This window comes from Lampris incognitus, chromosome 6 (assembly GCF_029633865.1).
Source record: "Lampris incognitus isolate fLamInc1 chromosome 6, fLamInc1.hap2, whole genome shotgun sequence".
Lineage (NCBI taxonomy): Eukaryota > Metazoa > Chordata > Actinopteri > Lampriformes > Lampridae > Lampris > Lampris incognitus.
Genome location: NC_079216.1, coordinates 68,570,424 through 68,593,538, shown reverse-complemented (window position 1 = coordinate 68,593,538; position 23,115 = coordinate 68,570,424). Strand labels below are relative to the sequence as shown.

The following is a 23,115-nucleotide window of genomic DNA, read 5'->3' as shown; positions in this document are numbered from 1 at the left end:
CTCTCTTTCTTTGGCCGCTTCACATATTTAAGTTTAGAATATTTCATGCAAAACTCTTCAACTGTCATTTTAAGATGGTGGTTAGTCTGCTAGCCTGTATTTTCATTACAGGTTGCTCTGCAAGAAAGGTGCCAATTAAAGAAGGTATAGAATGCCATTTATAATTTTGTCATCACTCATTTGTAAATGGTACAAATTACCACTCCACATCTGTGTCTTCCAAATGTGTCACAAGACTTAGTTAGACTGCATTAGCTACCATTAGTGAGCTGTGGTAATGTAGCTTAGATTACATTTCTAGCCCCGGGCTGGCTGATCCCAGGTTCAGCAGATTTTACATTCACAAAAAGACTTCATATTTTTGTTTACACTTGCATTAAAAAAAAGAAAAGAGAAACAGATTTACACTGTAATTACAGTTTACTCAGAAAATTGAATTGTAACAAAATATCTGTTTATGTTATTAGACATCTTCATTACACTGAAAAGTGTTGATGGTGGACATTATTTGGCAGTGAGTCACCATGGGAGATGGCTTCCTTTCAGAGCCAACACTTCCCTCTGCTGACGTCAAGAACACCACCCAAACAGTGTGCACTACCAATCAAGTATCGTTTCACATGTAAGACTAACATGACCTTTAAATTGCATAAGCTCTGAATTGGAAAAATGCTCTACAGAAACAAGATTCAAGCTCTATTCGGTGGTGATTATGTGTTAAAAATGTGCATATAAAACTCTAAATGTATTTTCAACACATTTTGGCACTCTTCAAACCCATGTGAAAAGGGCTTCAAATCAAAGAAGTCCATACTGTACATATAAAAAGGCTGCATAAATAGCGTATATGATGCAAAAGTCTTTTTTCAGTAATTGGGTCCATTCTGGAGTCCTTCTGTGGGTGTTGTTTTGCTGATGGCAGCTGCTGTTGATGACTGTCCTATCTGTTGACTAGATCTGAGCCCTTTGTGGAGCAGACATAGTGAGAAGCATTTTTGTCCATCATTGGAGACACAGGGGTGTTGCCATTAGTGGGGCAATAGGCCGGACTGCAGGTGGGGTTGCAGGTAGATGCAAGTCTATGTAAGTACTCTGCATGGACAGGCTTGTGGCTCTGCAACACTCTTGTAGCTTCATCGATCTTAAACCACTTCCGCTTCCTCCCTGTGAGGGAATAAGAGAAAGAAATAAAACAAATCTACAATGCAATTTAGACATTTAGTTAATATTCTAATCTGGTGCGAGTTTGGGCAGATAGGATTTCAATAGTTTAATCAAGGACCCTTCGACATGACACAGAGCTTTAACCTTTCCTTTAAGCGACAGTCTTGCAGGAAATCTTTACTGAAATTAATGGCTTTTATCCATCACAAGTGTTTCAATTAACATAATTTAGTACTTTAAAAGTGGGCGTCGGGTGGCATAGCGGTCTATTCCGTTGCCTACCAACAGGGGGATTGCCGGTTTGAATCCCCATGTTACCTCCCCATGTCCGTCCCTACAGACACAATTGGCTGTGTCTCTGGGTGGGAAGCTGGATGTGGGTATGTGTCCTGGTCGCTGCACTAGCGCCTCCTCTGGTCGGTCGGGGCACCTGTTCAGGGGGAGGGGGAACTGGGGGGGATAGCGTGATCCTCCCACGCGCTACGTCCCCCTGGTGAAACTCCTGACTGTCAGGTGAAAAGAAGCGGCTGGTGACTCCACATGTATGGGAGGAGGCACGTGGTGGTCTGCAGCCCTCCCCGGATCAGCAGAGGGGGTGGAGCAGCAGAGACCGGGACGGCTCAGAAGGGTGGGGTAATTGACCGGATACAGTTGGGGTGAAAATAATAATAACAATAATAATTTTGTAGGTTAAAAGTAAGCCATAAAGTTCTTTGAGGAATTTTGAATAACATGTTGAGATTGGGTTAAAGGTCTTCTGTGATTTTACGTTGGGGTTATGACTTCCCTCACACTTCATCCTATCATTTCAGTTAGTTGAGGGTTAATCCAGTTTACTCAAGTCCTACACATATGTGGTGCAGAGGGCTATGTATAAGCTTTAAGTCGCATTGCTTAAGAAGTAAATGAACATGAAACGCTAAACTGACAGTTACACAACACGCTCAGGCATAAACAAACATTCTGTACGGCGCACATCCCAGCTTGGAGCAGGAAGTGTAAGTGGACATGTCTGACCTTCCTCCACTTGTGTTTATTATGAGGACATGTCACCAAACCTGTCAGATAAAGCATCCCCATCAAGATCTTTTGTCCTGCCGGCTGTCAGCTGTCCCCTCCCTGTCAATACCAAATTATGCAAGGTAAAGAGTGGTGGGTAAAGGAAACGACATCAAGACGTTTGTTTGAAATGACACTATGAAGTCTGCTAGGCCGAGCCCGTCCTGCCAAGTCAGGACCCGCCACACAGCAAGGCGGGGCAAGTATGGGAGGAGCTGCGGTGACTGGTAATAACTGGAAAACAACTGCACGGCCAACACGACCGCGCTGCGTGACAGGCCGACAGGCCGACAGGCCGACAGGCCGGACTCTATTTATATAGGCCAAGGCAGCGCCGCAATGAGGAGCACCTATTTTCCAGACCAACTACAAATAACTCCAGTATTACATTACTGCATCCCGTGTCAAAGTTCAGACCAAAAATACTTGACCCATTCAAAGTAACTTAGGGTGGTTGTTTCTGGATTCAGTCAAACAAAGAACGACATACCAACTGCCTCGATAAAAAAAAGGTGATGCGCTAATACGACAAAGTGACTGTAAGTCCTAGTAGATTCTTGTGTACCTCTGCAAGTTTCCCCTTTCAGAAAACCTTCATTCAGCAAGGACAAAAACCCCCGCCAGCGTTTTAGGACTGACAGCGAGCGAGCGACACCCCGTGTAACGACGGGATTCGGCCGACGGCTTTGTGAGGCCGAAAACAAGTTTGCGGAGACTCCCGGCCGTCACACCTCAGGGCGGTGGGTCAGAGGGGCTGGGCCTGGTCTCAGCTTCTAGTGTGTGTTGCAAAGGAAGCGGTTCACCAACCTGCTCTACGCTGACGGAGAAGAGAAAACTGCTTCATGACTCCTTTGCAATGTGCTCCAAACCCTCGCGAGCACTCTTAAAGATGATAAGGCAGGACATTTGAACCCATGACCTTAAAATGACTCCCGCTCAACGGGTTTTTTTATTTCATTTATTTAACCTTCATTTAAGCAGGAGGACCCCGTTGACATTACAAACCTCTTTTTCGAGGGAGACCTGGCCAAGACAGGCAGCACAGTTGCAAAATCACACAGTTGCAAAATTACACATTTGAAAACACAACCAAAAGACAAAAAATTTAGAAAAAAAAGTAAATTACAAGCACTTGTTGACTTTGATTTACAACAAAGTCAACAACAACATCAACACACCTCACATATCACTGCGGCAGAGCCCTGCAGTTCCCCCAGTGGAGCTGCGTTGTGCACAGCATGTTTCACCTCCCTGTAAACATCACTTCCCTGACACCTTTACATCTCCAAAACCAAATGCAGGAAAACCCTGACTAGCAACTCTTGATACTTGAATAGACGGGAGCGGGGCGTCCGGGTGGCGTGGCGGTCTATTCCGGTGCCTACCAACACGGGGATCACTGGTTCGAATCCCCGTGTTACCTCTGGCTCGGTCAGGCGTCCCTACAGACACAATTGGCCGTGTCTGCGGGTGGGAAGCCGGATGTGGGTATGAGTCCTGGTCGCTGCACTAGCGCCTCCTCTGGTCGGTCGGGGTGCCTGTTCAGGGGGAGGGGGAACTGGGGGGAATAGCGTGATCCTCCCACGTGCCACGTCCCCCTGGTGAAACTCCTCACTGTCAGGTGAGAAGAAGTGGCTGCTGACTCCACATGTATGGGAGGAGACATGTGGTAGTCTGCAGCCCTCCCTGGATCAGCAGAGGGGGTGGAGCAGCGACCGGGACGGCTGGAAAATAGGGTAACTGGCCAAGTACAACTGGGGAGAAAAGGGGGGGGGGAATCCCCCCCCCAAAAAAAGACTAGACGGGAGCAACATTAATTCAACATAAATGCATAGATACAAACTACTGTCGGCGTGTAAGCAAAGGCTTCCCTCGCACTAACAGCAAAAATATGGGTTTGACAATTTCAATCAGCTCAACTGGTTGGAGGAAGTTCTTGGTACAGACCACAACACTGACGGATGTAGTAAGTCTGTAACATCAGGGTAACGGAAACGTATATTTGGGGTCAAATGATCAGCAGATACTGCAAAAAGCTTGTTTTCTATCCACAGCCAATCTGAATACATCTAACCCCATATTAGAGACTGGGGATTTCCGTACAAAATCCTACCTATATTGATGGAATCCTCCCAGTCCTCCAGTGTCTCCGTCACAATAAGGATGTAGACGTATGTCCTGTGCTTTCTGTCCTGGTTGTGCTGCACAGACAGAGAGGAAGAAACAGCTGTATTTTAACACAACACATTTTGCTCATGTATTGAAATGCAAATAGAGGGTCAACGGGACATGTTTTGTACGAGTCAGGGAAGGAGCGTTGCACCCGAGTCTTTAACAGGCTTGTGTGTTGTATGCGACTATGTGAGGGCTCACACTAAAAGCATCTCAAACATGACAGTAGACTTAACAGCAATGGTAGAGTACGATTTCAAATCATTTGGAGGACTTAGTAAAAATCTTGAAAGGCTCACCTCAAAAACCCCCAGCAGTCTGCCAAGCTTGCCCTTCACGCCGGCCTGTGCAGAGAGGCAGGCAGCAAGAAAACCAAACAGCTGATAAGCATCTGAATGACCCGTCTCTTAAACTGACCAGCAAAGAAAATGATTTGAGAATTCAAACTGTCGTCATTCACCAATCAAGTCAGCTTTTCTGGGGATTACATGAAAACAGATAACATCATCCCAAAGTCAGTAGGGAAATATGAGTGATTCTGAACTTCTTTTTTTTTAAATGGGTCCTCTCCTCAGCCGGGATCACAAACACGAGACTTTCCCCCGCTTTGAGGTGTGAATGAGAACGACTGTGAGGTATTTTGATACTGCTCAAGTTCTGGAGGAATGCGTGACCAGGTAGTAGGCATGGATCTGCCCTTATGTCTGTCCATTCTCCGTCCGGCCCGCTCCTCTCTCGTGCATGCGGCCCACTCCTTTCCACATGCTCACGTGACAGCCGAGCAAACGTTGTCTGTATGGCAAGATGACTGAACAAGTACCGAGACAAGGTCTCAGACCACATGTAGCGCCCATCATCAGGGATACCTGCATGTTAGCCGCTTGCATGAGTGGGGGATGGCCAATTAATGTTGCTTTAGCAAAATATAATCAATTTATAATCCAGTCTCGTCTTTTGTCCATGCAGCTCATATAGCGTGCTCCAACCTATAAATCGATATCTTCTAGGTTTTTGAAAGATTTCCCACTTTGGCGGCTCGGAGACTAGGAAGAAGTTCTGACAACACAGGGACATTTCTATATGATGCAGCCAGAAGCAACAGAAGTCTAAGACACTTATAAGCCTGATAAGATCTGAAACAAACTATACGTTTGTGCAACATTTAAAGATAATCACAGATTATTAGAGGAGATGTGTTGAACAACAAACAGGGTGAGCGAGCCGGACCATTTGAGTTATTAACCACCAATGATCCCTGCTTGTTTGCAGCTCATCTGTGGTCCGGGATACATCTCTTTCAGGAGACATAGGATGTCCGTAACTGAAAACCCTCTTCAAATGTCACCACCATACGTCAAAGCTGTCAACACATTACTATCCAAGCAGGACTTCCAGTGCACTCCAGTCTAAACATTCTGGAAAGGCACCAGGGTCCCCTCACCAAACCTCAAAACGGTTAACGGGTGCAGTATAATTCCCCAAAAGTTTGGATCCCTTGCTTTTCTCTGTCTAGCAGAAACTTGTCACACAGAAGCATCTCATGCCAACACCTGTGGAGCTCAACAAGAAGAGTAACGGCTGTGAATATGACCTGCCCTCTCTTCCTAAGGATAATCACAATAACTTGTGTAGATGTCTCTGGTCAGTGAGTAAGAAACAGGTCAACTACTTTCACATGTTTAGTAATAACCCGTCTGTCCGATAAGATGCTCCAGCTCTTGTTTGTGACATGCAAAGTGAAAGGTTTATTTGGCTGCTTAGAATAAGTGCCCTCCACAAAATGCAAAGGTAACACTGCTGCACGTGATATGGACATGCTGCTGTTGTGATGCGTGTTCGTTTTGTTCGCGTGCAGTCCCAGATCTGTGAAGGAGCTCACCTCCTCAAACACTTCCCTGACAGCGGCGCCACAGGGTTCTTCCTCCGGCTCCATTCCTCCTCCTGGCACGATCCACTGATCCGGATGTCGACTACTGCTCACCAGCAGCACCTGTCAGGGGGACAGGACTCCATTAGGTCTCCGTTGCCAGAGAAGGAAACTACCCTGATCTTAGGGGCGCCGAAGACATTCCAATAGCAGCCCTACCGCACAATCCTGGAATTCACCATTAGGTTGCCTATTTGGCAGCAGATAAGCATGAGGCTATGAAAGGAGTAGTTTGGAATTTCTGAAGTCCATCCCTATGTTATGTTCATCGCTCATGTAGTTCTTAAGTAGGTCATCCATCTCTTTCTTAATACTGGACATGCATTTCAGCCCTCCCCTCTGAAATTCAATGCAATTTAATCCACAATCCTTGTTCAGTGCAAAAAAAAACAAAAACAAAACACTCAACGGTTCAGTCAAAGCTAAAACATTGCTTTAGCAGGATGTCACAGCTAATTGAAGCGGTCATTTTGAAAATGCACAGTAGTTTTTATTGTGCCTCCTGCTGGTAATCGTTTGTAGGCTGTGTTGCAGGAAGTAGCATGGTAGGAAACAACCACAAATTGTCTTTTCTTAATGACCACTCGAACTTGCTATAATAGACTGCTGTAGCATCATGCTAGCTTTGGCTGAACCATGGAGTGCATTTTTGCACTGAATGAGGACTGTGGACCCCCCCCCCCCATTAGCTGCCTTTAAGTCTAGATGACAAGCTGAAGCTGCATATCCCATATGAAGAAAAGGATGGACGACTGTGAAAATGAAACCCATCTACCTAATATATGAGCGGTGAGTATAAAATAAGGTTAGGCTTTTCAAAATTCCAAACTACCCCTTTAATTAAGCATGCTCTGTACTAATCATCTTTCACAACTTCCATTCATTCACTTCATCTACGTATTTAAGGCAGCATGATCAATGCGAGAATTTCGCAGCTATGCATCAAATGGCCAGTTATCACTTTTATCTGCCTGTAATCGATACTGGATGGAGTGATTTAATCACTCAGTTGGCTTGAACCAATCAGCTGTGTTGAGTCATTTCATTTGCACAGCACTTTGTAAACACATGGCCGGTTCGCATTAAAATATCTCCCAAGGCAGTGAGTGACAGGTGGGCAGACGGGCCCAAAGCGGCGGGGACACGGTCTGTTTCAGAGAGCTGCTGCAGAATATTAGGCTGCACTCAAAGGCCACACTGTATTTCTGCAGTCATGACTCATTGTCCAGCAAGACACACTAAACCTCACCACGTGACCTCAGACACTGAATTACTTGTTAAATCATCATTGTTCATTAACTTAACAAATGATTAGCTTAAATCAGAGGACGACCACACAGAGAAGAAAATAAGATCATTTCAAGACAGTCTGAGATGGCAGCTACTTTACTCTTCTGAGCCAAAGAAGTTAGGGGGGAAAACAAAAAACACAACTTTCTGCAAAATACTATGTGCATCTGGCTTCCTCAGCCACCCTCTCAGTGCTGCATTACAGACAAACACGCTGTTGGTGGGGGACAGGCATCGCTGCCATATAACCTGCGTAGGTCAAGTCCCCGGAGTCTTCAGAAGACAGATCTACAGGAGGACATCTCAGAAGAGGGATGGTCTGAGGTACCCCTGAAGGCTCACACACAAACGGCTAACACACGGCACAAGTTCAGAACCAGAATCAGAATCAGGAAGAATGTATTGTCACCTCAGTCATGTACTTTCATACACAGAACAGACGAAACTTCGTTTGTCCCAGCCCACAGCAGTGCAACACAAAAGACAAAAAACACATCCAAAAGAAAACAAAACCACCAAAAACGTGCAGAAAACGGAGAGAACAAAGCAAAACAAACAAACAGTCAGCAACACGGCCCATTCAGTAAATGTGCAACATAGTCCAATAAGGTCACTGTCCAGAGAACGAACACCAGCCAAGATGAGCGAGCAGCTAGCCTAGCCTAGCCTAGCCTAGCCTGCCCCACTTCCACATGCTGTCAGACTGCCCTCGGTGTTTGCTCTTCGGGCACAGCTCCAGCCGGGGGCCGCGGTCCCTGGGCCCACCGGACGCTGCAGACCAGGCTCCCTCAGCCAATCCAACGCCAGCTCTCCCTGCCCATCAAACGAAATCGACGATCACAGACATCCTTCTCCACACGATGACACAAACTCAGACGTAGACATGGATAAAGACACTGCATAGTCGGAACTGGGGGAGGCCGCCGCAAACGTGAGTTCGCGCCGTCATTTTCCCACAAAGGTAGCACAAAAACTTGCTACGATCCAACTGGACTTTAAGAACACATATAACACCATCAATCAATCAATCAATCATATTTTATTTGTATAGCACTTTTCATACAAACAAATGTAACACAAAGTGCTTCACACAATAAAGCAATGAAATCAATAAAATCTCCTCACAAAACTGCATCGTGCCAGACAGACACGTGCTTCAAATACAGCGACACTACAGTAAAACTCTTCCACTGGGGCGTCCAGGTAGCGGGGCGGTCTATCCCGTTGCCTACCAACATGGGGATGCCGGTTCGAATCCCCGTGTTACCTCCGGCTTGGTCGAGCGAGGGAACTGGGGGGAATGGCGTGATCCTCCCACGCGCTACGTCCCCCTGGTGAAACTCCTCACTGTCAGGTGAAAAGAAGCGGCTGGTGACTCCACATGTATGGGAGGAGGCATGTGGTAGTCTGCAGCCTCCCCGGGTCAGCAGAGGGGGTGCAGCAGAGACCGGGACGGCTCGGAAGAGTGGGGTCATTGGCCGGGTACAGTTGGGGAGAAAAGGGGGGGAAAAACAAAAAAACAAAAAACAAAACCTCTTTCACTGCTTCTGGGAGTGTAATGTGGTCAGCAACATTTTCTGGGGGGAGGTTCCTCCCATGGTTAGCCAGGTAAGACAACGGAGAATCCCTTGTTTGCCAAAGCTGTGCATCCTGGGTATTTAGGAGGGACTAAGGTAAGCCAGGACAGCCACAGCTACAGGATGGGAAAATGTCAGCCAAGCTAGGGTGAATCAACATATTAAGGATCTGTCCTCATGTGTTGCTCTGGAAAAACGAGCACGTATTACTGGAGGAGTGCGGGGAGTTTTCGAAAATATCTGGGGGAGCTTCGTGGAGTTTTAAAATCAAAATATCGGTGATGACCAATAACAAAGTCTGGGGCGGGGGCGGGGCAGTCGGAATAAGATGATCACGTGTGGCAGACCATGTGATCTTCTGGACTTCTGCACATTGTCGTTACTGTACAGTCACCGGTTTTAATTACCATGTTTTTATTTACTTGCCTATTCATTGGACGGTACACTGGGTTTGCTGCCAAGGCTGACCCTTTTATTTGCATGTAATGTTTGTTGTGATTGAAAAAGCCCAACAGAAATATTGTTTGAAAAAAAAGACAGTTTGAGATGATCGAGCCATTGTGACGCCACATCCCCCGCCCTGCCGCCTGCCCAACCCCGAAGATTACAAATCAGCAACCGAACCCGAAGCCTTTCACACAGCAGCCTCCAACTATGTTTGACTGACCTCATTCAGCCAGTCTGGTCTTTAAGGGCGGCGCACCCCTCCGGAGCTATCGTCATGACCTCAACCCGGCTTGGCGTCGCAGTGACCCACATTTGTGCTACATGTGAATACCACCTGAACCCGACCACGGACAAACATCCTCCCGCGTCGGACTGACCCGTAACGAGTCTCTGGTCATCAAGGGTTAATTAAAGAGCTGCTGACTTTACTCAACATAACATACAACTAGCCAGGTGGAGGCCAGGTGGAGGCCCAGTGGAGGCCCGGTGGAGGCTTCTCACGTGGCTATGGGCCTGCAATCCCCGCTGAGACCAGCACATGACGGAGGAGAGCCGATGATACAGCGTCTCCTTCACCACCACCAACGTCAAAGACAGTCAACGAAGTGTGGACCCTCAGGTTTGTCAGGCATGACGACGGTGAATGAGACGTGTTTGAAACTTCGTGTGGCGCTGTGACCTTCAGCTGCAGTGTATTCTGAAACCTGGTGGGGGGAAGAAACAACCTCAGGAAGAACTGTGGGTCCTATCAGATTCAAAAGCCACTGAATTCTGAGGGCGTATTGTTTACGCACTTCCCTGCTGTCCACAAACTCAGAATTAGACGGGGTTATGGAGTCACCTCAACTCACCGTGACAAGCTAGCAGGCGACATGATTACATCTCAAGGAACCACGCAATTCCCCTTTACTGCACTGGACCGCTGGAAGAAAGGCCTCACATGCCTGCAGGTGTGACACACCTGTGGAGAAGGGCAGAGAGCCAAGGCCCGGCCCTCTGTGGTCCCCCTGGCCGGCCCTCTGTGGTCCCCCTGGCCGGCCCTCTGTGGTCCCCCTGGCCGGCCCTCTGTGGTCCCCCCGGCCGGCCCTCTGTGGTCCCCCCGGCCCTCTGTGGTCCCTCCGGCCCTCTGTGGTCCCTCCAGCCGGCCCTCTGTGGTCCCCCCGGCCCTCTGTGGTCCCCCCGGCCCTCTGTGGTCCCCCCGGCCCTCTGTGGTCCCTCCGGCCGGCCCTCTGTGGTCCCCCCGGCCGGCCCTCTGTGGTCCCCCCGGCCCTCTGTGGTCCCCCCGGCCCTCTGTGGTCCCCCTGGCCGGCCCTCTGTGGTCCCCCCGGCCCTCTGTGGTCCCCCCAGCCCTCTGTGGTCCCCCCGGCCCTCTGTGGTCCCTCCGGCCCTCTGTGGTCCCTCCAGCCGGCCCTCTGTGGTCCCCCCGGCCCTCTGTGGTCCCTCCGGCCCTCTGTGGTCCCCCCGGCCCTCTGTGGTCCCCCCGGCCCTCTGTGGTCCCTCCGGCCGGCCCTCTGTGGTCCCCCCGGCCGGCCCTCTGTGGTCCCCCCGGCCCTCTGTGGTCCGCCCGGTCCTCTGTGGTCCCCCCGGTCCTCTGTGGTCCCCCCGGCCCTCTGTGGTCCCTCCGGCCCTCTGTGGTCCCCCCTTTCCTCTGTGGTCCCCCCGGCCGGCCCTCTGTGGTCCCCCCGGCCGGCCCTCTGTGGTCCCCCCGGTCCTCTGTGGTCCCCCCGGCCCTCTGTGGTCCCCCCGGCCTTCTGTGGTCCCTCCGGCCCTTCTGTGGTCCCTCCGGCCCTTCTGTGGTCCCCCCCGGCCCTCTGTGGTCCCCCCGGTCCTCTGTGGTCCCCCCGGCCCTCTGTGGTCCCCCCGGCCCTCTGTGGTCCCCCCGGCCGGCCCTCTGTGGTCCCCCCGGCCGGCCCTCTGTGGTCCCCCCGGCCGGCCCTCTGTGGTCCCCCCGGCCGGCCCTCTGTGGTCCCTCCGGCCCTCTGTGGTCCCCCCGGCCCTCTGTGGTCCCCCCGGCCCTCTGTGGTCCCTCCGGCCCTCTGTGATCCCGCCGGCCCTCTGTGGTCCCCCCGGCCCTCTGTGGTCCCTCCGGCCCTCTGTGGTCCCTCCGGCCCTCTGTGGTCCCCCCGGCCCTCTGTGGTCCCCCCGGCCCTCAGTGGTCCCTCCGGCCCTCTGTGGTCCCCCCGGCCCTCTGTGGTCCCCCCGGCCCTCTGTGGTCCCTCCGGCCCTCTGTGGTCCCCCCGGCCCTCTGTGGTCCCTCCGGCCCTCAGTGGTCCCCCCGGCCCTCTGTGGTCCCCCCGGCCCTCTGTGGTCCCCCCGGCCCTCTGTGGTCCCCCCGGCCCTCTGTGGTCCCTCCGGCCCTCAGTGGTCCCTCCGGCCCTCTGTGGTCCCCCCGGCCCTCTGTGGTCCCTCCGGCCCTCTGTGGTCCCCCCGGCCCTCTGTGGTCCCTCCGGCCCTCAGTGGTCCCCCCGGCCCTCTGTGGTCCCCCCGGCCCTCTGTGGTCCCCCCGGCCCTCTGTGGTCCCCCCGGCCCTCTGTGGTCCCCCCGGCCCTCCGTGGTCCCCCCGGCCCTCTGTGGTCCCTCCGGCCCTCTGTGGTCCCCCCGGCCGGCCCTCTGTGGTCCCCCCGGCCCTCTGTGGTCCCCCCAGCCGGCCCTCTGTGGTCCCCCCGGCCCTCTGTGGTCCCCCCGGCCCTCTGTGGTCCCCCCGGCCGGCCCTCCGTGGTCCCCCCGGCCCTCTGTGGTCCCCCCGGCCCTCTGTGGTCCCCCCGGCCCTCTGTGGTCCCCCCGGCCCTCTGTGGTCCCTCCGACCGTTAGCAGGATGAGACACACCAGCAGGCTGCTTGTCCGCCATCTACTCTACTCACAGTACTCTTGAAGAGCCCACCGGGGACGACATCGAACATTTTAAGATATCAGTTATACTCGATATGATTTTACTGCGATTTGATAAGCATGTTCAAAAGCCTTGGACCGGTCGCAGCTCGAGTCGGGAATAAAAACCAGCAGGAGCGGGACACAAAGGTTTTGTTCCACCACGCTGCTCACTTGTGAATGAATGATGGCGCCTGGTGGCGAGGGACACGCTTCTGGCCGCAAAAGATGAGGGTTGGGGTGGAGTTTGTTGATCCCCTGTTCCACAATGTCTGCACACTGCCCTCACACACACACACACACACACACACACACACACACACACACACACACACACACACACACACACACGCACACACACACACACACAGGCTGGCTTTAGAGAAAGCTCTGGATCAGCAGTTGCCTTTCTGCATGAAAACCAAAACAGCTTAGCAGAGCAGGGCCAGTGACCCGGGTCAGCTTAGCAGAGCAGGGCCAGTGACCCGGGTCAGCTTAGCAGAGCAGGGCCAGTGACCCGGGTCAGCTTAGCAGAGCAGGGCCAGTGACCCGGGTCAGCTTAGCAGAGCAGGGCCAGTGACCCGGGTCAGCTTAGCAGAGCAGGGCCAGTGACCCGGGTCAGCGGGAGGCCTTGTCAGACTGGAGCTTTGAGTGGCCAGACTGAAAGTGTCCATGTGAGCTTCATGACGAAGGACTCGACCTCTCAGATGAACATTTATCACAAAACAACAACACAGTTAGTCGAGCTGCACCAACACCAATACTGACATCAGACGCCACGCCAAACCGCACTATCCCAGGTGCTGGTGCTGAATAAACGGTGAAATATAGTAGAAGAAAAAAACAGTGTTTCAGCTCATATGTCAAAATACCGGATTTTTCTTGCACCTACAAAGGATTATAAATGTGATGACATTTGGTCTGATGACGTCAAAAGCTACAATAGACCCTATTGGTATTCTTTATTTGCTAATTATTACAAGCTGGAAAAACAATTCCCTGAGGCTGAACTGGAGACAGAGGAGTTTCTGTGCGGTCTTCAAACACATCCTACTTTGCAAAAGTTAAATCATAATATGCTGAAAACAACATGTTATCTGCTCGTTCGCTGGGCTAAAAACATAAAAAGTGGAAAGTCTTGTTCAAACGCGTCTCTCAGTGCTGCCACTATGTTATTGTTTGCCTGCAAGGCCTCGACCACAGAGAGCGCCCCCGTCTGCCAGTTCACCAAGCGGTTTCTTGCCCTGGTCAGTCGTGAGGGGGAAGGGGGAGGATTTAAAGGGTCTGTTTAGCCCTTTCTGAATGGAAACGTCCTCATCCTGTCTAGCGTTTGTGTACAGTCCTGGTCCTGTCCACCTGGCCCCCCCTCCAGCATCAACTGGCATTTTGAGCAAGCAACCGCGGCGTAGCTAAATCGCCAACAAACAGTATGTGTGAACTGTAACGTGGAAGACAAAAGCCTGAAGAATGGAGGCCCAGGGTTGCAAAGCAGGTCCCATGGGCTCAACGCACTTCGTTAGGCACACGGTCGTCAAGGAGGCTCCAGGGAACGTGAGCACCCTGCCGCTGGCGGGACAGCAGAGTGACCGGTACTGACGGATGGGTAGAAAGGAGACCATGACGGTGTGCAGTGGGGAGAGGAGGAGGAGCAGGAGGAGGAGGAGGAGCAGGAGGAGGAGGAGGAGCAGGAGCAGGAGGAGGAGCAGGAGGAGGAGCAGGAGCAGGAGGAGGAGCAGGAGCAGGAGGAGGAGGAGGAGCAGGAGCAGGAGGAGGAGCAGGAGCAGGAGCAGGAGCAGGAGGAGGAGCAGGAGCAGGAGGAGGAAAGCAAATCTCTCAGGGGACAGCTAGTGCCTGTAACTCCTTTCTATAAATTGCAGCTGACAGGTCACTTGGTGTTTAGCACAGGGTGTAACACTTACCCCTCATCCACCCCCCACCCCCACCCCTCCTATCACATGTGGGACTGAAAGGAGCTCCGTCACTGGGCAGAAGAGACCTTATGATGTAAGACACCTCCTCTGCTATCATTTACATTCCATGTTAAAATCACATTTAAATGGCACCACAATCAAGCTCTGTCTGTACTTCAAGTCCTCTGAGGTGCACTCGCCTCAGAACCACCACACCAAGTCTCTCGGCACCGCACACATTCTTTATCTGCCCATTCAAACGACCAACGGGCCTCGTAGTGTGTGTGTCTATACCCCGTAGTGTGTGTCTACACCTCGTAGTGTGTGTGTCTATACCTCGTAGTGTGTGTGTCTACACCTCGTAGTGTGTGTGTCTACACCTCGTAGTGTGTGTGTCTATACCTCGTAGTGTGTGTGTCTATACCTCGTAGTGTGTGTGTCTATACCTCGTAGTGTGTGTGTCTACACCTCGTAGTGTGTGTGTCTATACCTCGTAGTGTGTGTGTCTATACCTCGTAGTGTGTGTGTCTATACCTCATAGTGTGTGTCTATACCTCGTAGTGTGTGTGTCTACACCTCGTAGTGTGTGTCTATACCTCGTAGTGTGTGTGTCTATACCTCATAGTGTGTGTGTCTATACCTCGTAGTGTGTGTGTCTATACCTCGTAGTGTGTGTGTCTATACCTCGTAGTGTGTGTGTCTATACCTCGTAGTGTGTGTCTACACCTCGTAGTGTGTGTGTCTATACCTCGTAGTGTGTGTCTACACCCCGTAGTGTGTGTGTCTATACCTCATAGTGTGTGTCTATACCTCGTAGTGTGTGTCTATACCTCATAGTGTGTGTGTCTATACCTCGTAGTGTGTGTGTCTATACCTCATAGTGTGTGTGTCTATACCTCGTAGTGTGTGTCTATACCTCGTAGTGTGTGTGTCTATACCTCGTAGTGTGTGTGTCTATACCTCGTAGTGTGTGTGTCTACACCTCGTAGTGTGTGTGTCTATACCTCGTAGTGTGTGTGTCTACACCTCGTAGTGTGTGTGTCTATACCTCGTAGTGTGTGTCTATACCTCGTAGTGTGTGTCTATACCTCGTAGTGTGTGTGTCTATACCTCGTAGTGTGTGTCTACACCTCGTAGTGTGTGTGTCTATACCTCGTAGTGTGTGTGTCTACACCTCGTAGTGTGTGTGTCTATACCTCGTAGTGTGTGTCTATACCTCGTAGTGTGTGTGTCTATACCTCGTAGTGTGTGTGTCTATACCTCGTAGTGTGTGTCTACACCTCGTAGTGTGTGTGTCTACACCTCGTAGTGTGTGTGTCTATACCTCGTAGTGTGTGTGTCTACACCTCGTAGTGTGTGTGTCTACACCTCGTAGTGTGTGTGTCTACACCTCGTAGTGTGTGTGTCTATACCTCGTAGTGTGTGTCTACACCTCGTAGTGTGTGTGTCTACACCTCGTAGTGTGTGTGTCTATACCTCGTAGTGTGTGTGTCTATACCTCGTAGTGTGTGTCTATACTTTGTAGTGTGTGTGTCTATACCTCGTAGTGTGTGTCTATACTTTGTAGTGTGTGTCTATACCTCATAGTGTGTGTCTATACTTTGTAGTGTGTGTCTATACCTCGTGGTGTGTGTCTATACCTTGTAGTGTGTGTCTATACCTTGTAGTGTGTGTGTCTATCCCTCGTAGTGTGTGTGTCTATACCTCGTAGTGTGTGTCTATACTTTGTAGTGTGTGTCTATACCTTGTAGTGTGTGTGTCTATACCTCGTAGTGTGTGTCTATACCTTGTAGTGTGTGTCTATACTTTGTAGTGTGTGTCTATACCTTGTAGTGTGTGTCTATACTTTGTAGTGTGTGTCTATACTTTGTAGTGTGTGTCTATACCTTGTAGTGTGTGTCTATACCTTGTAGTGTGTGTGTCTATCCCTCGTAGTGTGTGTGTCTATACCTCGTAGTGTGTGTCTATACCTTGTAGTGTGTGTCTATACTTTGTAGTGTGTGTCTATACCTCGTAGTGTGTGTCTATACTTTGTAGTGTGTGTCTATACCTTGTAGTGTGTGTGTCTATACCTCGTAGTGTGTGTCTATACCTCATAGTGTGTGTCTATACCTCATAGTGTGTGTCTATACCTCGTAGTGTGTGTCTATACCTTGTAGTGTGTGTGTCTATACCTCATAGTGTGTGTCTATACCTCGTAGTGTGTGTCTATACCTTGTAGAGTGTGTGTCTATACCTCGTAGTGTGTGTCTACACCTTGTAGTGTGTGTGTCTATACCTCGTAGTGTGTGTCTATACCGTGCCAGATCTGCCCTGCCTAATCTGAAACAGCAGCCCGGGTATAACCACTGTTACCTGAAAGGTGTTCAGGATGTATTTAGCGCTTAATAAGCCAAACCCTTCTGCAAGCTAGCATGCAGAACACAGACTATTTGAAAAGTTTAACCACTACTTTCAATGAAATTTGAACCTCACAACTCTGAGCCTAAGCCAAGCTGTGCTAACTGCAGTTTCGTACGAATCGAACGGTCTAACGGGATATGTAATGACTCCATATGAAGTGTAGAAAAGCCCCATTCTACCTATTTCTAGCTCAGGGATAAAAGGTGCACAGGCGAGCAAGTGTTTGTTTCCGGGGGATGTTCAGGAAAGTCCAGAAATCTCAGGTCTTTGGTGGTGCTTGAGTGATCACATTAACCTGTGTTTTGACCATTCAATGGTTACGGCCCTGTACAATAATCACGACAGCTGAGGCCTCAGGCCAGTAAGCCAACACCAGCTCAGAAAAGACACTGCAGAGACACAAGACTTCACACAGACAGCTAGTATTTTTAGGTTGGGGTGCAGTACTTATCATGTGAGGGAGTGGAGCAGTAATATTTGCAAATCACAAGCCAGGCAAAATCTATAAAATGCAATCTGTGGTGAGTGTAAAACACATTCAAGCAATCCCTTAGTTTTAAGCAAGATGAATAGTATATGAAATATACTCGGATCATCTCAGGGTACTCCACTTCTGACCATAGTCAAGCAACAGCGGTAGCAATGCCACATCAGAGTGTTTTTATGAATTATGTGGAGAAAGGAGATTTTCTAGGACTGTTCTCTTATATACTACACAGCAAGATTATGTCCTGGCCATAACAAACACCTGCAGATAGGGCAACTGCAGTCTCAGGTTGGGCAGTGGTAGTGGGCAGGCAGTGGGTGCCAAATGTTAAAGGCTCATACCACTTTATAGGTCAAACATTTGGCTGTTGATGTCTCCATTAAAACAAAGCTGATGTTCACTATTGCTGCCTTACTAAAGAATTTGAATACCCCGCCAAACACACACACACACACACACACACACACACCCCAGTGGCGATTTAATGTACAGGCTTTCCTGGGTTGGAGCCCAGGGGCCCTGAATTGCAAAGGGTCTATGGATGTCTATCAATACTAGTGCAGTTCCCGTCCGGGTGTAATCCCATCTCCGACCACAATATGGGTTGCAACGGCAGGCTGGCGCTGTTCGTCCGATCGCCACTGCAAAATGTCTCGTCTGTATGCATATGTATCATGCACGGATACGTAGACTGGCTAGCCCGCGGCTAACGGGTCGGACCCTTTAGCCGACTGGTTAACGTACTAGTCGCCCGTGTGCGGGAGACTCACGTTCGCGTCCCGGCTGAGGCAGTTCCCGGACTTGCCCCCCCCCCCAGTATGGATGTATGTATGTATGTATTGTAGCGAATTCGGGGGACAACGCAACCACAGGAAGTGCCGCGGCCGGGAAGCGAACCCGTATCGCCCGCACCGCAGGAGGCATCGCTGACCGCTCGACTAAAGGGTCAGACCCGCGAGCCACCCAGCGGCCAGCGTGTCTTCTTATCCATGCACGTTACAGTATGTATGTGATCTTCTTGAGAACCGCTCATCCAAACAGCTTCACAGTCGACACCGCACTTCCTCGGGGCCGCAGCAACACAGCCAGAAAGTGTGAAGCGGATCGGATGAACTGTTGTCGAGAAAATCGAAGGACAGACGGATTCCTTCCATTTTAGACAGATGATATAATATTTAGTCAGATAAAATAATAATAGTAATAGTAATAATTATTCTTTTAGAGGAGGGTTAATGTCATAAATCGTGCGTACTGATTGGCCAGTTTGTTGCCGACGGTGTTTGTTGACACCGGTCAAGCTGGTGTCAGTGTTGCAACGTTATGAACCCTCACGACCTCTTCATAAAAAAAAGAAGAAAAAAAAGAAAAAGGGGAAAAAAAACAACCACAGCGGAATTTCGGAGACATGAGAGAGAAGGATAAGCGGTTTGGATAATGGATGGATGGAGAGGAGTGATCAAAAGTGAAAGGTCCAAAAAGAGAAAGTAAAGCGAGACCAGGAGTTACTTAAAAATACCAAAGTTACTGGGGACTTTTCAAAACGGCCCAAAGCGACGACAAATCTCATCAGAGATTCTGCTGGCAAGAGAACCAGGCACGGGCACTTCTGCTGGCAAGAGAACCAGCCATGGACACTTCTGCTGCCAAGAGAACCACGCATGGACACTTCTGCTGGCAAGAGAACCAGGCATGGTCTCTTCTGCTGCCAAGAGAACCAGGCATGGACACTTCTGCTGGCAAGAGAACCAGGCATGGTCTCTTCTGCTGCCAAGAGAACCAGGCATGGACACTTCTGCTGGCAAGAGAACCAGGCATGGTCTCTTCTGCTGCCAAGAGAACCACGCATGGACACTTCTGCTGGCAAGAGAACCAGGCATGGTCTCTTCTGCTGCCAAGAGAACCAGCCATGGACACTTCTGCTGCCAAGAGAACCAGGCACGGGCACTTCTGCTGGCAAGAGAACCAGCCATGGACACTTCTGCTGCCAAGAGAACCACGCATGGACACTTCTGCTGGCAAGAGAACCAGGCATGGACACTTCTGCTGCCAAGAGAACCACGCATGGACACTTCTGCTGGCAAGAGAACCAGCCATGGACACTTCTGCTGGCAAGAGAACCAGGCATGGACACTTCTGCTGCCAAGAAAACCAGGCATGGACACTTCTGCTGCCAAGAGAACCACGCATGGACACTTCTGCTGGCAAGAGAACCAGGCACGGGCACTTCTGCTGGCAAGAGAACCAGGCATGGACACTTCTGCTGGCAAGAGAACCAGGCATGGACACTTCTGCTGCCAAGAGAACCACGCATGGACACTTCTGCTGGCAAGAGAACCAGCCATGGACACTTCTGCTGGCAAGAGAACCAGGCATGGACACTTCTGCTGGCAAGAGAACCAGGCATGGACACTTCTGCTGGCAAGAGAACCAGGCATGGACACTTCTGCTGGCAAGAGAACCAGGCATGGACACTTCTGCTGCCAAGAGAACCACGCATGGACACTTCTGCTGCCAAGAGAACCACGCATGGACACTTCTGCTGGCAAGAGAACCACGCATGGACACTTCTGCTGGCAAGAGAACCAGGCATGGACACTTCTGCTGGCAAGAGAACCAGCCATGGACACTTCTGCTGGCAAGAGAACCAGGCATGGACACTTCTGCTGCCAAGAAAACCAGGCATGGACACTTCTGCTGCCAAGAGAACCACGCATGGACACTTCTGCTGGCAAGAGAACCAGGCACGGGCACTTCTGCTGGCAAGAGAACCAGGCATGGACACTTCTGCTGGCAAGAGAACCAGGCATGGACACTTCTGCTGCCAAGAGAACCACGCATGGACACTTCTGCTGGCAAGAGAACCAGCCATGGACACTTCTGCTGGCAAGAGAACCAGGCATGGACACTTCTGCTGGCAAGAGAACCAGGCATGGACACTTCTGCTGGCAAGAGAACCAGGCATGGACACTTCTGCTGGCAAGAGAACCACGCACAGACACTTCTGCTGGCAAGAGAACCAGGCATGCACTCTTCTGCTGCCAAGAGAACCAGGCATGGGCACTTCTGCTGCCAAGAGAACCAGGCACGGGCACTTCTGCTGCCAAGAGAACCAGGCACGGACACTTCTGCTGCCAAGAGAACCAGGCAAGGACACTTCTGCTGCCAAGAGAACCAGGCAGGGACACTTCTGCTGCCAAGAGAACCAGGCACGGACACTTCTGCTGCCAAGAGAACCAGGCATGGACACTTCTGCTGGCAAGAGAACCAGGCACGGGCACTTCTGCTGGCAAGAGAACCAGGCATGGACACTTCTGCTGCCAAGAGAACCAGGCATGGACACTTCTGCTGCCAAGAGAACCAGCCATGGACACTTCTGCTGCCAAGAGAACCAGGCAGGGACACTTCTGCTGCCAAGAGAACCAGGCACGGGCACTTCTGCTGCCAAGAGAACCAGGCACGGACACTTCTGCTGCCAAGAGAACCAGGCACGGACACTTCTGCTGCCAAGAGAACCAGGCATGGGCACTTCTGCTGCCAAGAGAACCAGGCACGGGCACTTCTGCTGCCAAGAGAACCAGGCACGGACACTTCTGCTGCCAAGAGAACCAGCCATGGACACTTCTGCTGCCAAGAGAACCAGGCATGGACACTTCTGCTGCCAAGAGAACCAGCCATGGACACTTCTGCTGCCAAGAGAACCAGGCAGGGACACTTCTGCTGCCAAGAGAACCAGGCACGGACACTTCTGCTGCCAAGAGAACCAGGCACGGACACTTCTGCTGCCAAGAGAACCAGGCATGGACACTTCTGCTGCCAAGAGAACCAGGCATGGACACTTCTGCTGGCAAGTTGGTGTTTCATTGCGGTGAAATGTTTGTCGTTATGGCATTCATAATGTAGCGAATTCGGAGGGTAGTCCGGAAGACCGTCGCCACAGCCGGGACGCGAACCCGTGTCTCCCACTCCGCAAGCAAAAACGCTAATCCCTTTAGTCGAGCGGTCAGCGATGTCTCCCGCGGTGCGGGCGATACGGGCTCGCGCCGCGGCAGTTCCCGTGGTTGCCCCCCGAGTTCGCTACAATATGCTCTAGACTGCATGCAGCTTGCAGTGCGTCTGCTCTGGTCTGTTGTACGGCTGCTCGCGTTTGCAGAAATGTGTTGCTGACAGTGTGTCGCTGCGTTGACATTTTGAAGTGTGGCGTGTTGAAGACAGATGGTTGTATTATTTGAAAGATGTGATGAAGTATAAATGAAATGAATTCATGTGTCGTATGCTTGTCGTGGCGAGGCGTGGCTCAGCAGCGTCTGCGTGTGCGGAGGTAGATCGGGTTGTTGGGGTGGTTGGCCACGTGGCTGTCGGGAGCAGAAAGGGCCCATGGGACTACGACAGGAGTACATCGCCCCTGACACGCACGCACGCACGCGACTTTCTAAACTGGTGAGGACCCTCACTGACAACACTAGTCACAAACTGGGCAAAATCTATACAATGCAATGTATGTTGTGAGTAAGAGTTAACCATCAGCACTACATACACGCCTAACCTTAAGCCTTACCCTGAAAACGTAACCTAATCCTTACCCCTGACCCTAGAACAGACACATGAAGAAACAAGGACTGGTCAAAATGTCCCCAATCTTATAGTTGAACATTTAAATTGGTCCTTACAAATTCACAAAAATAAGTACACACACAACCCCCCCCCCCGCTCTGTCATGAAACACCGGCGGTGAAGAACAGAAACAGTTCGCTCCGGTCGGGTAACGGTTCTGGTTCGTTCTTTCGCAGGAGGCGGTTTCGATACAACCTCACTTCTCCGCCTTGGCTCCACAAGTCCAGCAGCGGCTGCGCTGCAGGCCGGTTGCCGGCCGCGGCCGTGTGGGTGTTAACTCACGTCCCAGCGGTGCAGGTCTTCACATACACACCGTGAGGAGACGTGACTGCAATGTCCGCCCTCGGCTCCCACTCGGCCCCCACTCGGCTCCCACTCGGCTCCCACTCACCTCGTCCTCCTTCTCGTTCCTGAAGCACAAACACGCCGCTCGCCTCTTGAAGCCCTCCCCGTCATACGTCCTGGTCTGGTTGGGTTTAAACTTCATCATAAAGTCCAAATCTTCTAAACCCTGGAAAACGTCAAAATGCGGAGGGGGGGGGGTCGAAATCAGGATCCAACCGGACCGAGTCCCTTTAGCGGGTCGAGCGGCCACAGAAATACATAAATAAAGGACCCTCGACGCACCGTCTTTACATAAGCCGGGTGGAAAAAACGCGCACTTTATTCATTCCGCTGCGGAGGCTGCGGAGTAGCGCTGCGGCGGCGGCGGCGGCGGAGTAGCGCTGCGGCTGCGGCGCTGCGGAGTAGCGCTGCTTGTATAAACTGAACACCATGACGGCTCCGCGCCGCTGTCAGCCAATCACTGACAAGTCACATCTGCGGTCGGCGAGCTCGCTCTGTGCAGCCACCGTCGCCCCGTTCACACCGGGCTTTAAAATGCGCTCCGGGCGATCGGATCACACGTGGACAGCGAGACACGTCGCCGTTTACACCCGTGTCTACCATGCGTCTCCAAATGCGTCCTGCTGACCACTTGTGATCCGATTTCGGTACTCCGAAGAAGATTTCGTTACTGTTACGTCACTTCCGCTACAAGGTCAAAGGGCCTCAGTCAAGCGCCAGATTTGCCGACTAGCGGTGAAAACAACGGCCGATGTTTGAAGGCGCTTCAGCACTAACATACATGTACGGACTGATTCTTCCGCCCAGATGGAGGTCGGGCATCTCGTCTCACTTGTCCTCCTCCAACCACGTACA

At 51.2% G+C, this 23,115-nt stretch overlaps 1 protein-coding gene across 2 annotated transcripts; it reads right to left on the bottom strand.

Moving 5' to 3' along the window:
* Nucleotides 1-158: 158 nt before the first annotated feature.
* nudt4a (nudix (nucleoside diphosphate linked moiety X)-type motif 4a) lies at nucleotides 159-22,726 on the bottom strand. Of its 2 annotated transcripts, none has more exons than XM_056282024.1 (5): nucleotides 22,307-22,726; nucleotides 6,275-6,385; nucleotides 4,695-4,799; nucleotides 4,337-4,424; nucleotides 159-1,164 (listed from the first exon to the last, which is right to left on the bottom strand). In XM_056282024.1, the coding sequence occupies exons 1-5, from the start codon at nucleotides 22,403-22,405 to the stop codon at nucleotides 941-943; spliced, it is 627 nt and encodes a 208-aa protein (XP_056137999.1). In that variant the 5' UTR covers nucleotides 22,406-22,726; the 3' UTR covers nucleotides 159-940. The 2 variants fall into 2 exon arrangements, with proteins under 2 accessions (XP_056137999.1, XP_056138000.1); XM_056282025.1 differs by having other exon boundaries at nucleotides 4,695-4,739.
* Nucleotides 22,727-23,115: the final 389 nt, after the last annotated feature.